Below are 13,535 nucleotides of genomic sequence, written 5' to 3'. Positions count from 1 at the left end.
TCCTGGATCTCTCTCAAGAGCTCTTCTGTTACATATGAGTGGAAGCTTAACCACTGACCACAGTGGACATCCTACTGGGTCAAAATGTTAATCTTAAGCAAATCAATTACACTTTTGTTTCCTTGGCGTTACAGCTCTCTCTTAGTCCCCAAATATGTTTTCAAGTGCAAATCATTTCTCGACATTCCTGTTACAGTGTAAGTGTGTGTTAGTGATGTGATTCACGCGGTTAATAAGAACTAGACAAAGACATGAGCACACACAACAAATGGTTTGTGACTTTTCTTGAACATCAGAGCTTTATTTCATTCTAGCAGTAACTCCAAATGATGCAAGTTTATCACATGGCTGCCATGGCAACAAACGGTTTTGTTCTCTCTGATTGGTTCAACTACTGTCAATCACACTCAGTCTGGCTGTCCATCACAGTAAACCACAACAATAGTTCCTTGGCAGCCACTGTGGTGTTTTTAACGCGTTGCAACAAAACTCAATTAAATACGGCAACAGAAGAATAATGATAGCAGCTAAAATGTTTAACTCAATTAACACAGTCAAACATTAGTATTTAGTAGTGTCTGTCTGTAGTGTCTTACTGGTTTTTTTTTTAATGTTTTACATTTGTTCATTCATAGAATTCAAAGCCTGATAAATAACTCTTACACTGACGCCTCCAACTTGGCCATTGAGGAATTCAATGCAAATAAAAAACAAGCCTCTTTAAAACAAATCTACAAAGTATAAAATTGCATCTACCTGTATCTTCACTGCATGTTGGCATTTTGGATCATTTCAGTCGGTTTGTTTCGCTACATTTAGTGCAAGACCTTCAATTTATCCAAATCCAAAACCACAATTCTTTTTTCTCAGAAACTATATAGAGCAGATTTTTTTAAAAAAAAAAAGATAAATAAATAAAAACATAAATATATCATGCTATCTCATTAACAAGCTGTCAAAATAAGTCATTAGCAAACCCTGTCTGGTGGGATACGATGAGTAAAAGCAGACATCTTCACCTGGGAATGATGACTTCTCTATGCATGTACATGTGAGCAGTTCAAAGTCTGTGATATGTCCCGGGGGCTAAATATACGTTCACATGTGTCACAATATGAAATATGCTTGAAGTACTTGTGCAGGCCTCTCCCCTATGGGGCGTAATTTATAATCTCACCTTGTGAAATTAACAGCCAATATATCCTTTAATTGGTCACATTGTGTGGAAACATTGTGGGTTTCATATATAAACTCTGCAGAGAACCCTGATGCATGTGTGCGTCCGTGTGGTCACCAATCAAAGTGCATGGTGAGAGAAAGTGACATGCCTCTTAGATCCCTGTAATCTCATTGCTATTAACCATAAACCATTCTAGCAGGCTAAACCAGCCCCGCAGTGCAGCTGTCTCCTCGGGTAACAGGTCAGAATACGTCCAGTAAACCAAGCCAGGCTGCTGGGCCCTAGTCCAGACAGGTCTGGGTTAAGTGTCCTCTGCTAGTAAGAGTTTGGGAAGCGAGGCTGTGCAACAAAGTCGTCATGGATATGGACAGCCGCAGACAAGATGGGGGTAGTAAGGGAAGGTTGTAAAAAATAAAATAAAGGGGGAAAGAGGGGTATTATGACAGTAATTATCAGGTAGCTTAAAGGGTGAGAGGTGAGGGGGGGATGACAAAGAGAGGGAAAAGAGTTCAGAACTCCTCCTGGTCTCCATGTGCCCCTTCGTCAATTTCATCCTCATCTGGTGGTGCGAACCCTTCCTGCAAGAGAAGGCTGAGGTCAGTGTGTGTCAGCATGAGAAATCATAACATTTGTTTTTTTGAGGATTTTGAGCATCTTAAACCTGAGCTGGCAATTGTCGGAACAGTGGAGATGACTTTTGTGAGTTTTATGTTGTTTCTGGTGACTTTGAAGTATGTTTCACGATGATAAAATTTCTGTTTGTCTGTTTGATAAAATGCTTCACAAAGCTCTGGTACCTGTTTCACTGTCTGCCACTGTACTAATAATGTCTGGGAAAACATGGATGGTTCAAAAACATTTTACCCTTGGCCACACAGACAATCTATATAATCAGCAGTTTCAAGGTGGACACCCAAGATTTGTGCCACCAACTCAGTATCTGACCAAATGTCTCCACTTCTGTTCCTGAGATATGATGTTGTGTAATGGTGAGAAAAATGTTTCTGCAGAACACCATGATGTCACAGTGAAGTTGACCTTTGATCTTTTGGATATATAATGTCACCACTTCATCATATTACACATTTGCGTGAAATTCTGCTGTAAGCAGAAAATGAATTCTTGAGTTTTGGCCAAAAATACGTTTTATGAGGTCACTGTGACCTTGACCTTTGAACGCCAAATTCTAATCACTTAATTTTTGAGTCCAAGTGAACGTTTGTGCCAAATTTGAAAAAAATCATTCTTGAGAATGGGATGTATATTTGGATAGACAACACGGAAAACATAATGCCTCCAGCCTCCTTTCCCTGTCTGACTTCATTCTCAACCAACAGTAGAAATGTACCTGTCACAAATTTATCTCAGCAGCACACCTTGAGTTATGTGTTGAGTCATCTAGGCTGAAAATGTATTACTGAATTGTGGCACTTCTTTTGTATCATATGAAATGAATGCCTTAAGTTATTTATTTTACTACATATATATTACTGATATTACTGAGGTCTGCTGCTAAATTCAGCATTATGTTCCACTCAGAAGAACCCTGCTTTATTAATTCAGCAGTTGTAAAAATGTGTAAACTCTCATTAAGGCAGACCAGCAGGGATTAGCTGTGCAAGATCACGTTGATTCACTTTACATGGCGCTTAAACTGATAATGAATTATGTTAAATGTTGCCAAATGTGTTAGTGTCTGTTTATGAGTCGTTAGAAATAACAATCATCTTTTAGAAGTAGATGTTTAACATAAGCTCACTCGGGCTCTGTTAAATTTGACAATATGTTACCAGAACAACGCAAGCTAATTACAAACAAGCTTGGTTAAAAAGCAAGATAACCAGTGCTGTAAGAAGGCTGAGAGAGATGGCAGAGGTATGATCATGTTGTCCCATCTGAGGTATAAGAGGTGGTGTGTTCCTAATGTTTTAATTTACAATCACTCCAGGAAAGAGTAAGAGTAATAATTCACAAAAGGTATCATGAAGGCTAGGAATACGGTGGAATAAGTTGCCTCTAGAAGTATAAATAAGTTTGTTTCCCACACTTTACTCTCTCTTCCTGAATTTGGAAACGTGTTCTCAGATTACCTGTGCAACCTGATTTCTTGTCTACATAAATTTATTGATTATGGTATGAATCTGGTATTGGGTTCAGGTTGAATGTACTGTGAAGTACAGTAACTCATCATCTTATTGGTGTGAAGTGTGTTATTACTTTTCATAAGTGACTATGAAATATGTTTCAATGTATTTTCCAGCGCACACTAATGAGTAAGTGATGACAACAATGACAAGTACACACACTCTGTGCATGCATGTGCTCCATGTGTGTGATTTGACTGTGCTTACCTCTGTAGCGTACAGTACATCTATGATTTTGTTGAGGATTGGGTTTTCACTTTCACTTTCCTGGCAGATGAGCTCGATGTCTCTCAGCTTTCCGAAGTAGAAGTCCCTCTCCTTCTCCAGTCCGTCTACGGTCAGCTTCATGTCCAGCAGCTATAAGCAGAGAGAGGCAGGTCAAGCAGTGTGTGAGTATTGGGTAAATATATACCAAAAACAGATAAACAGCAGAAGGGTTACTGTACTTAATATACATAAAAAAGAAATTAGGGAGAATAGAATAAGTAACAATAAGCCCTTTTAAAAATAGCGATACAAAGTTGATTTGAGGACAAACATCAGATAAAAAGTGTCTTTGGAAGGGCAAGTGTTGTATTGCAGCATCAAATAAAGCTTTAAAAGCACTCAGATTTCTTAATTGTTGATAAGCTACTTAATATACCATTTAGTTACCAGACTTGAAATAATCAACAGCCTGTAACAATGTGAGAATATCTTAAGCCAGTTCTGACAGACCGGGCAAAGTGACCTTGTCTTGTTATTTCATTATGACAGAGCAGTGCTGGGCCTACTGAGACCCATTTGGTATTCTCAACATGACGTTGCTTGTGCTACAAACGAGTGTCGTGGTGCAATTTTGAGAAACCTCATGAACACTGGAGGGTACTATCAGTCATGCAATTTAATATGAGACCTGTACAGAGAAGCTGGTAACCTGGGACCTTGGTGAGGTGTCTTGGTCTGAAACTAAAAATGGCCTAACAGATCATAGCAGTTGGTACCTGCTGGTTGAGCTCTATGAGCTCAGCGTCTCCTCCATTGCGGGTCATGGGAGTGGTCCTGCGGGCTGCTGCTAAGTTGATCTGCCTCTGGGGGGTGGGAACAGTCTTGGGTGCTGTGGGAGATGTTCTCATGGGGCCTGGGGGACACAAACACACACGCGTTTACATCTGCACTCGTTTGGATGGGTGTTTAGGCTGCGTCAGGCTTTTCAGTCAGCCGTTAGTCTGTCTGAGGTAACAGATTTGCTTCATTTTAACCAATGCAGCTGTCTACACTGGGTTTGTAATAGCTCATGCTTTACTTGCACTATATATGCGTAAATGTGAATGCTTTGGGTCTCTCTTACTAAGTACACAACTGCATATTTGGCTGCGAGCTCTGTCAGACACTTCTGAATACACAGAAGTATCTTGGCTGAACAGATGCAGTGCAGACAATGACAAAAAAACTTACAGCTATTGTTGTTGTGCTGCTGACCTCCTGCTTTCACTGCAAGTGGAAACCTAAAATAACCTGAACTCTTACCCTAACCTGATCCGACTTCTGAGCTTAAAACCTTAAAGCCTAGGGTCCTAAATGTCGACAAGCCCCTACAAAAAATGAGGACGGGCAAAATTGTCCTTGCTTAGCAAAAGCGTCCTCTGCATCAAGGCCTTTACAAAAAGTGATTTTTTTCACAAAGATAAAAGTACAAAAGATAACACACACACATGCACAACCACACAAAGATTCAGCCTTATTAGGATGACTTTGTAGTGTGCTTTGATTTGTTATCTTAAAGGGATGCTTTGGATTTTTTGAAGTGGTGTTGTATGGGGTACTCATTCATAGTCAGTGTATTCCATACAGTACATGTCTGTCAGCACACTCCCAGTTTGGATAAGCAGGAAGGAGTATGTCCACAGAAGCTAAGCAATGTTCTGTGTGGACGTCAAAAAGGTATTATGGCCACCGTTACCAGGTTGCAGCCCATTTACTGCAAAACATTTACCTTCCCATCGCTGCTAGCAATGTTTGTGTAGTGTAGATTTTGACCCAGATAGAATAAACAAATCCATAAACAAAGTAACACAGTTTGAATGAAGGTAAGAAACTCTGCAAGCTTGTCACACACACACACATACACACATGCTCAGTGCAGGGGGTGTTACCTGAGCGAGAGGGTCTTTTAGGTTTGTGGACAATGGGTTCACCTGGGTTAGAGGTGAGGATGTGTTTGCATGAAGAGGTGAGAGCAATGAAATGAAGCCTTTGAGTTCACACACAGCTGATGGTGACGAATGTGTGTGTGTGTGTGTGTCTTGTACCTGGGTTAGGTGGAGGCGGCGTTCCCTCCTGGCCCTGCCGTGACATCAGAGGGTCGTATTCTTTCCCGTCATAGTTGGCGTCGAAAAACTTCTTAAACCACTGGAGGAACTCAAAGTTGTCCTGGAACTTCCCCTTCACCAGCCTTTCTACGGGGATGATCTGAGGGAGACACAGCAGAAGATGGAGAGAGAGATGAGCTGAGGGGTCGATATCGTCTGGATATTGGTTTTGTAAACAGCAGAAAGACCTGCGTATGGATCTAAAACAAATACTAATCCTTGGAATGCCTGAAAAACACTGAAGTGATCAAAATGTCACTGTATGAAATTACAAAATCCAATGATGAAAGTTGGGGATAACATGATAATTAGTTCTTCTTTATCATAATTTAGAACACAGCAGCTTGCCTTCTCACTTGTTTTAACAGATGACATCACCCCAATCCTGGCAGCACATCTGGGTCAGACCCCCCAGCTATATGGTGGAAATGTTGACCCCATATGAGTCAGTTCGCAGCCTTAGATCCACAGACGGTGCCCTTCTGGCATTATAAAGACGAGGCTCAAATCTAAAGGTGACCGTGCTTTTGCCATCAGGGGCCACTCGGCTTAAGAAATGAGGCTTGCAGAATCAGTGACCTCTTTTAAAACCCTTCTTAAAACCCTTTTTTTTAGAATTGTTTTTATGTGATGTCATCATTTTATTTACCTTTTAATTCTCTCTTGATTACCCCTATTATTCTTATTATTATTTTGTGTTTATTGCTTTTATTCTTTTTATTGTATTGACTTAAACTGATATGTTTTTATTGTTTTTATCTTTATTTCTGGTAATCATCTGTCTTGTCTTTAATTTGTTTTTGTGTCTTCTCTTGTTATATTGCTTCTGGGGTCTCTTGCCTCTGCTTTGACTTGTTTATCAAAGCCCTTTGTCAACTGTTTTAAAGGTGCTATATAGATAAAGTAATTGCTATTATCATCAATTATTATACTGTTATTTTGGGGTGCCCCAGTGGCCATGTTTAAGATGCTGACCATGTAATCACATCTCCTGTTTAAGTGACTGTTGCTGCATGTGGCACCTCCTACAACTCCCCTTGTTACTGTCAAAATAAAGGCAGGCATACCTAAAAAAATAATTAACATAAGATAATATAATTTTAACTTTATTAAAGGCAACAGAATTGATCCAGTATTGCTCCACAACTCCAGTATGCAGTATGTGCTGTCAGGGGTGTCTTTGATGAGAGAGCTTCAGTGTAAAGAAAGATCAGTAACAATCTTTCCTTGATGTATTTTATGTCACCTTTCATATTTCAACAACTCTGTTAACCCAAGGGGGACAAATCCAATCTGGTCTGAATGTGTGTTTGTGTGTGTGTGTGTGTGTGTGTGTGTGTGTGTGTGTGTGTGTGTGTGTGTGTGTGTGTTCTCACCTTGTCCACATTCATTCTCTTGAATGACGCCTGTAAGACCTTGAAGTTGTGGATGTATTCATGTTCCAGTTTAGCATTGAATTTGACTTTCTTCATTAATATGCACCCTGGAAACAGCATGTCCATGAACTGACAGTATGCAGCACCTATGAAAAAAAAACCCACATATTTACTTTCAGAGCTAGATATACACATTGAATTTAATCCCAAGGTTGACATAAAAAAATGTGTCTTTTTACCAGAACAGAGCTGCTCGATCTTTGTGTACGTGAGCTGCAGAGAGTCGTTGACCCATGCCAACATGTCATGGCGACTCAGGTTCTCTATGGTCATAGAGGTGGAGTAGACATTCACCGCCATCCTCCTGCTTTGCACACACACAAAAACAAACAAACACATTACATGAAACAGCTGAATGATAGAATTCTGAAGGCTGATGGATACTTATAGTTCACAGTTTGATTAACTATGCAGCTTTAGTTGTGAGCTTAAGATAAAAAAAGCGTAGAAATGACTTCCAACTACTTTACTCTACATAAACAAGAATTATGTGCATATATTGTTTAAAATGTTCTTCACTATAAGACTATAATACGACACGTTTTGAGTCACTCCTTTCCAGTTTGTTATTTAATCAGTCTTTTTTTGTGGCATATTTGTGCAGCTCATATGTCTCCATCTTTTATTTGTAGCTTTGCATCTTTTGCATCACCAAATGTGATAAGTAAGGGAAGCTCAGAGGTCAGGATGGCTGAGCAGAAGGAAAAAACTGCATTAGAGGAGACACTGCCAGGAAGAAAAAAGTTTATAATTCTGTACTGTATCATTACTAAATCTGTGGCGATCATGTGACACAAATATTTCCACAAATTAAGATAAAACAGTAACAGAGTTATTAAAGAATTGCTCAATTGTGACAGGAAACAAAGTATTTATAGAAAATGAACCTTTTAATAAACATTCTTTTTGAAGATGGAAATATTCCCATTCAAATCAATGTAGCAGGATCGGAGCAGCGACATTAAACTGAAGTTAAATGTCACTATTATTATTTTGCAAATGTAAGACACTTAAGTAATTGTGCTAGTGATCTCCTATTAAATAAGGTGTCCTGCCTAAAGGGTGAGAATCGTCTGCCAAAAGGCCAAAACATATATAAAAACAAACACACACTTTACTCACCTGCGCTGGGTGTGTGTTGGTGTGAACCGTTCAAATCAGGTTGTGGTGGACCACCTTACAGAAGACCTGAAGACAGGAAGCAGTTAAATGTGAGATATTAGTGATGCTAATTTTATTTCCTCTTCACCTGCACTTCTATTGAACTGCCTAAACAGTTTAGTGTCCTGCTCAAGAGCTCCTCCACAAGGTCACAGAAGGAAACGCCACAGATAAACTAGCAGTCAGTCACTAGTTCACTCACTGGGTCACTAATCTCTGCTTCAGTAAATCCCTTTAGCCCAGGTCAAACACGCTGTCACTCATGGTGCATAAAGGCAGCTGAGATCACCAGCAAAGGGATCCAGCAGGAATAAAAAAAAACTGTACAACTGCGATTCATCACACTGCCAGATTGAGATAAGGAAAGATCCAACAATAACAAAGCATTTCCTGTGAACTGAACACGGCACACCAGGAAGATGCTGCTGATTTGGTTATGGCTGGTGAAGCTGCAGGTTATACCACTGTCTCCTTTTAGCCCTGAAATCTATTTTCACTCATTTAAAACTACAAATTTAGTCACTGAAGGTTTATTTAAGAGTCTATTGTGCTCCCTGGCGGTCTTGTCCACACAGGAGACAAACTGTGCAGACAAGAACAAACACCTATCTGTTCATGAAGACCTTTTTAGATGTGTTGAAGACAAACAGTCCATTATTAACAGATTTAAACAGAGTACCAGAGACAATACAACCACTGGCTATTAACTGTTAGCTTACTTTTTAATTAAATACTTATCAGTAAGGGTCAAACAAGTGTCAAAACAAACATGAGAAAGAAATATGCTGTTCCAGCTTCTAAATGTTTCCTGCTCTCGTGTTTCTAAAATGACAATGAAATTAATCTCTTTGGGTTATGCACAGTTGCTCAGACAAGACAAGACGTTTGAAGACATCACTGAGGACTCTGGGAACTTTTAAAGGGAATGTTCTTGTTTGTTAAAGACCAAACAATTGATAAATATATTTATAATTAAAATAATTATTAGTTTATCTTAAGAAAAGTGTCTAACAGACATGCAAAACCTGCTTGGTGTGTCAGTGATTTTATAAAAAGATGACTGACTAGACCTGAATGTAAGAGTGTAACCCTAAACCTGGACTTTCCCAACTGACAGATCCCGTTTCCAGAAGGTTCTCCAGATCTTCAACACATCACAGCACTTGTTTATATGCATCAAACTCCTGATTAAAACACAAGTCTGTCGTAATAATAACAACATGTAATTCTTAAAAGCTTTCTCTTTCCTTTCAAAATAGGTGCATTAAATCCTGATATCTATGGCTGTTATTGAACTGTTACATCTGGCTTGAAACTGTCAGTGTTGATTATTTTTGGTTTATTCAAGACCATTTTTAAGGGATCTGAACTCTTTTTAAGGTTGTTTTAGGTATTTTTGGAAACTCTTACCTGCTTTTAGCATCTTAACCAAGCATTGTTTTTTTTTCTCTTTTATGGTATGTGGCAGTTGTATTCACCTGTGTATGTTATTTGCCGTGCACCTGTAACTGGAGCTGAAACAGTTAGTCTACTAGCCAACTGACAGAGAGTGTTCTGGTAACTATTTTGATAATCAAATCAATGACATGCTAGATATCTAAAATGAAAATGACAAAGAATCTACTTATAGCTTCTCAGATGTAAATGTCTGTAATAGTTTCCCCACAGACTTCTGTGGTATTAAACTGAATATGGTGACATTTAATAGATAAAACAATGAATCTAGGAGGTAATTAATAAAATAACTGTTAGTTGTTAATTGTAGATGAGGTCTAAATAACATTTTGTGGCCCTACCTACATACTAAAGAGTCACCATGTTGATAACAATTGCTATCAAAATAAAGTGTGTGATGAAGTTAGATAAAAATTGAAGAATCTGATGGGTCAAAACATTAACATACTTCTTGTATTGCTGCCATACTGCAGTAGGCTATTCATATTGTAAAGCTGCTAAATCAAACAAGCAGAACAGGGAAAATCACAGACAGACTTCTGCACATATACACAGAAAAAAGCTCCAGAATTACAATTTATTGACATTTAACATTATATTTGACATTATAAAGAATTAATTTCATGAATAATAATAATATTATTATTTTTGTTTAAAGAGTTGACAAAAAATCAAATGCGCTCTTCCAGAAGAAAGCAGTTTCTTGTCAAGCTTGTTAGAGATACACTGATTTTTTTCATATTATCTAGCCACATCGTATGTCTTCATTTATGAATATGATCGTTTCCAAGCAGACAAAGACAGTTAATAGTCATAAACAGCTGTGTTATCAGTACAAAGACACAAAAATAAAATGATGTAAGATAAGACAGAGCTGTATTTTTATCTTCAAGGAAATTTTTGTGCAGCAGTTACAGCACAAAGTAGGCAAAAATTCAATATATAAAGAGTTCAAACATAAAAATATCAATAAGTAGATATCTAGAATCCACCAAAATACAAAATACACACAATGCCACACATTATTAAGGTCTACATAAGGATCTAATGTTACTCATATCCCAAGTTGTGTCATGGTGAGTATATGTATACAATATCAAATTTCAAGTACAGGTAAGTGCATATGGTTCATTCAAAAATGTTCAGTAATTATGTCCATAATATTACAAATTAGGTCATATAGTTGTAATGTATATATGTACTAAAAAATCTAAAGGTAACGTTACACCTGACTGAGTTAGCTCAGTTAGTTTACAACTGATCTATTTCAGGTTTACAAAATGTGCATATAGCATAAATATCTTAATATATAGCATAAGTAACTGATTAAATTTATGCAGTATACTGAGGTGTGCATCCTTTACCTTACTGGTTATAGAGAATCTGAGAGAGTCTGTCCAAACATGATTGTATCACCATTTAAAGGGACTCTGACCACCAGTTAAATAGCCTTAGGTTGACAGATATTGCACATTACGATGCTTATTCTTATCTTCAACAGATATAATGAGGTCTAACCGTTATAAAAGTACGTTATGACAGATGTAACCCCCCTTGTGTGTTAATGACTAACTCCAGAGCCCTGTGACGGTCAGTTTCACGGCTCAACCGGAGTGTTTTGACAGTTGACGTTACAGCCGCGGTCGGTGCGACAGGCACTGCTGCCACTGCGTGACTGTACTGTAACGCTGCTAGCCCCCAGCTAACACTGCTAGCGTCCGTCGCCACTGGCTGCTGGTTGCTGAATTTAGAGACTTTCCACCTGGTTTAATTTCACCGTAGCGACATTAGCTAACTCGAAATACACTTAAGTGTAACTGAAACGAGACTTTTTGTTTCAGCCTACCGTCCCCCTCCTCTGAAGGCCTTTGCGATGGCACACACGCACATTAGAATAACTGTCAGCCACGGGACGACACAAGTATTTATGTGGGGCGTAAATGAAACAAGCCGTTAAATTAACTGATTTGAAACGTAAAGAAAGACATTTTGAGTAAAGACGAGTTAATAATACTCACTGAAGTGCGACACTGTCCCTCTCACAGCCGTCCCGTTGTCTGTGATGATGGGCTTTTCCGTTGCTATAACCCCGACTGTTGCCTCAGCAAGCTGCGCGAGACTGCGTTCCCACCTAAGCCGCTGGCGCAGTGCGCATGCGCGGGGCAGTTGCAGGAGTTTCACATTGTTTTTGATGAAACTGGTGTCCCCGTGGGCGGACATGATGGGGAGAAGGTACGACTGCGGCCCATGCTGAGCTGGGGAAAGTATTCAGATCCTGACAGGGGCGTAATCACGTATTTAACCTACACCTTCTCCCACGAGGAGAGTCGGGAATTCCCCCAGGATAATTTTTAGAGACTGAACAGCAAAACGGATAATTTTAGAGCATTTCGAGACAAAAATCTTAGAGCAGGTGTTCTCAAAGTTTCATATCACTGAGTGCCATTTTAGCTTGCCAGCATTTTATTGAGGGCCATGCAGGGAAAGTGCACACACTATGACCTTTTTATGACTTACATTATGACTTTTATGACCATCTTTAAGGCTTACTTACACTTATCAACAGTGATATATCTTACATAACACTCATATTCTAGTGTTCCACCTTTTAATACATTTGAAAGTAATGACATGGAGACAGAAAAGTGTCTGACACTGATTGTATGTATCCACAGCAGTTGAGTAACAGCCTCTGCTGGGGTACAGCAACATGATTTGGACAATCCACAGGCAGAGCTGCAATACACTGTAATATTAGGACAAGTAGTAAAATAATGTTAGTTTAATAATAGTAGAATAAGCAATTATTTTTTTTATAGATGCTACTGACTTTTTTACAAAAAAAAAAGATTGGGATGATGTGTTGGCCTTTTTGAGAGCATATGTAGCAAATGGCACCAATTTTAATTTGATGAGAGTTCATCTTTTAACACAGGCTTATTTCAAAGGTGACAGTCTCTAATGAGGGCCCATTCTCCGCCCAACACATTACTGGAAGGCCCACTCTCTCTACGGGCCCCTGCACCTCATGGGTCCCAGTGCATCTGCACCGCCTACACTGTCCATGTTTACGCCCCTGCTGCCTAGGATCTTTAAGTGAAGTAGAAGCCTATACTACTGGGTAGATGAGTTTTATATATGTAAAAAGTAAACTATTAACTAAGAGTCACATAAATGTAGTTTGCCGTCCAATGTGATCCAAGCCTGCTATATATTTTATGGCAGGTCATCCTGGGTGCAGCCTGATTACATCAAACTAAATGAAGCTATCAATTGCTTCATCCAGCTAGCACTGAGATTTCCTACAAGGAAGTGAGTTTGTCCCATGGGTTTAAAAAGGATTTTGGTTAGAATCTGTACAGGTTTGCATGGTCTTATATGTAAGATAGACATTTAGACAACTCAAACTTTAGTATATGTTTTGTATGTGACACATAATGAATGGTTTCTTCCTTCATTGTCTGGTCACAATTTTTATTTTCATGCAATCTGTAAGATTTTTATTGCTTGTAATTTGTAATAGGTTTTATATTATTATATTGCCTTTTTCGATTGTAACTGTAAACTGATCAGTTGCTTAATTGAAGGTCCACTGTGTAGGATTTAGCAGCACATATTAGCAGAAACAGAATAATAATATTAATAACTATGTTTTCATTGGTTTATAATCACCTCAAAATAAGAATCATTGTGTTTTTGTTACCTTAAAATATGCAGTTTATATTTACATATGGAGCCGGTCCTCCACCCTTCACTGAAGAAGCCCAGAATGGACAAATCAAACACTGACTTTAAACAGAGCCATTTG

At 38.7% G+C, this 13,535-nt stretch overlaps 1 protein-coding gene across 2 annotated transcripts; it reads right to left on the bottom strand.

Moving 5' to 3' along the window:
- Positions 1-270: 270 nt before the first annotated feature.
- On the bottom strand, positions 271-11,871 carry LOC126398576 (microtubule-associated protein RP/EB family member 3-like). Of its 2 annotated transcripts, none has more exons than XM_050058026.1 (8): positions 11,746-11,871; positions 8,234-8,299; positions 7,291-7,418; positions 7,052-7,197; positions 5,616-5,775; positions 4,308-4,444; positions 3,532-3,681; positions 271-1,758 (listed from the first exon to the last, which is right to left on the bottom strand). In XM_050058026.1, the coding sequence occupies exons 3-8, from the start codon at positions 7,409-7,411 to the stop codon at positions 1,690-1,692; spliced, it is 783 nt and encodes a 260-aa protein (XP_049913983.1). In that variant the 5' UTR covers positions 7,412-7,418; positions 8,234-8,299; positions 11,746-11,871; the 3' UTR covers positions 271-1,689. The 2 variants fall into 2 exon arrangements, with proteins under 2 accessions (XP_049913983.1, XP_049913984.1); XM_050058027.1 differs by having other exon boundaries at positions 7,291-7,415.
- Positions 11,872-13,535: the final 1,664 nt, after the last annotated feature.

Source organism: Epinephelus moara, chromosome 12 (assembly GCF_006386435.1).
Source record: "Epinephelus moara isolate mb chromosome 12, YSFRI_EMoa_1.0, whole genome shotgun sequence".
Lineage (NCBI taxonomy): Eukaryota > Metazoa > Chordata > Actinopteri > Perciformes > Serranidae > Epinephelus > Epinephelus moara.
Note: the sequence above shows the minus strand (reverse complement) of the source record. Positions and strands in the feature narration are given on the sequence as shown.

Excerpts from the sequence above, each read along its gene's own strand:
- LOC126398576 (XM_050058026.1), bottom strand. The coding sequence starts at position 7,411 with ATGGCGGTGAATGTCTACTCCACCTCTATGACCATAGAGAACCTGAGT. Across the intron at positions 7,198-7,290 it reads GATCGAGCAGCTCTGTTCTG|GTGCTGCATACTGTCAGTTC; the intron begins GTAAAAAGACAC and ends TTTTTTTCATAG. Across the intron at positions 5,776-7,051 it reads AGAGAATGAATGTGGACAAG|ATCATCCCCGTAGAAAGGCT; the intron begins GTGAGAACACAC and ends TGTCTCCCTCAG.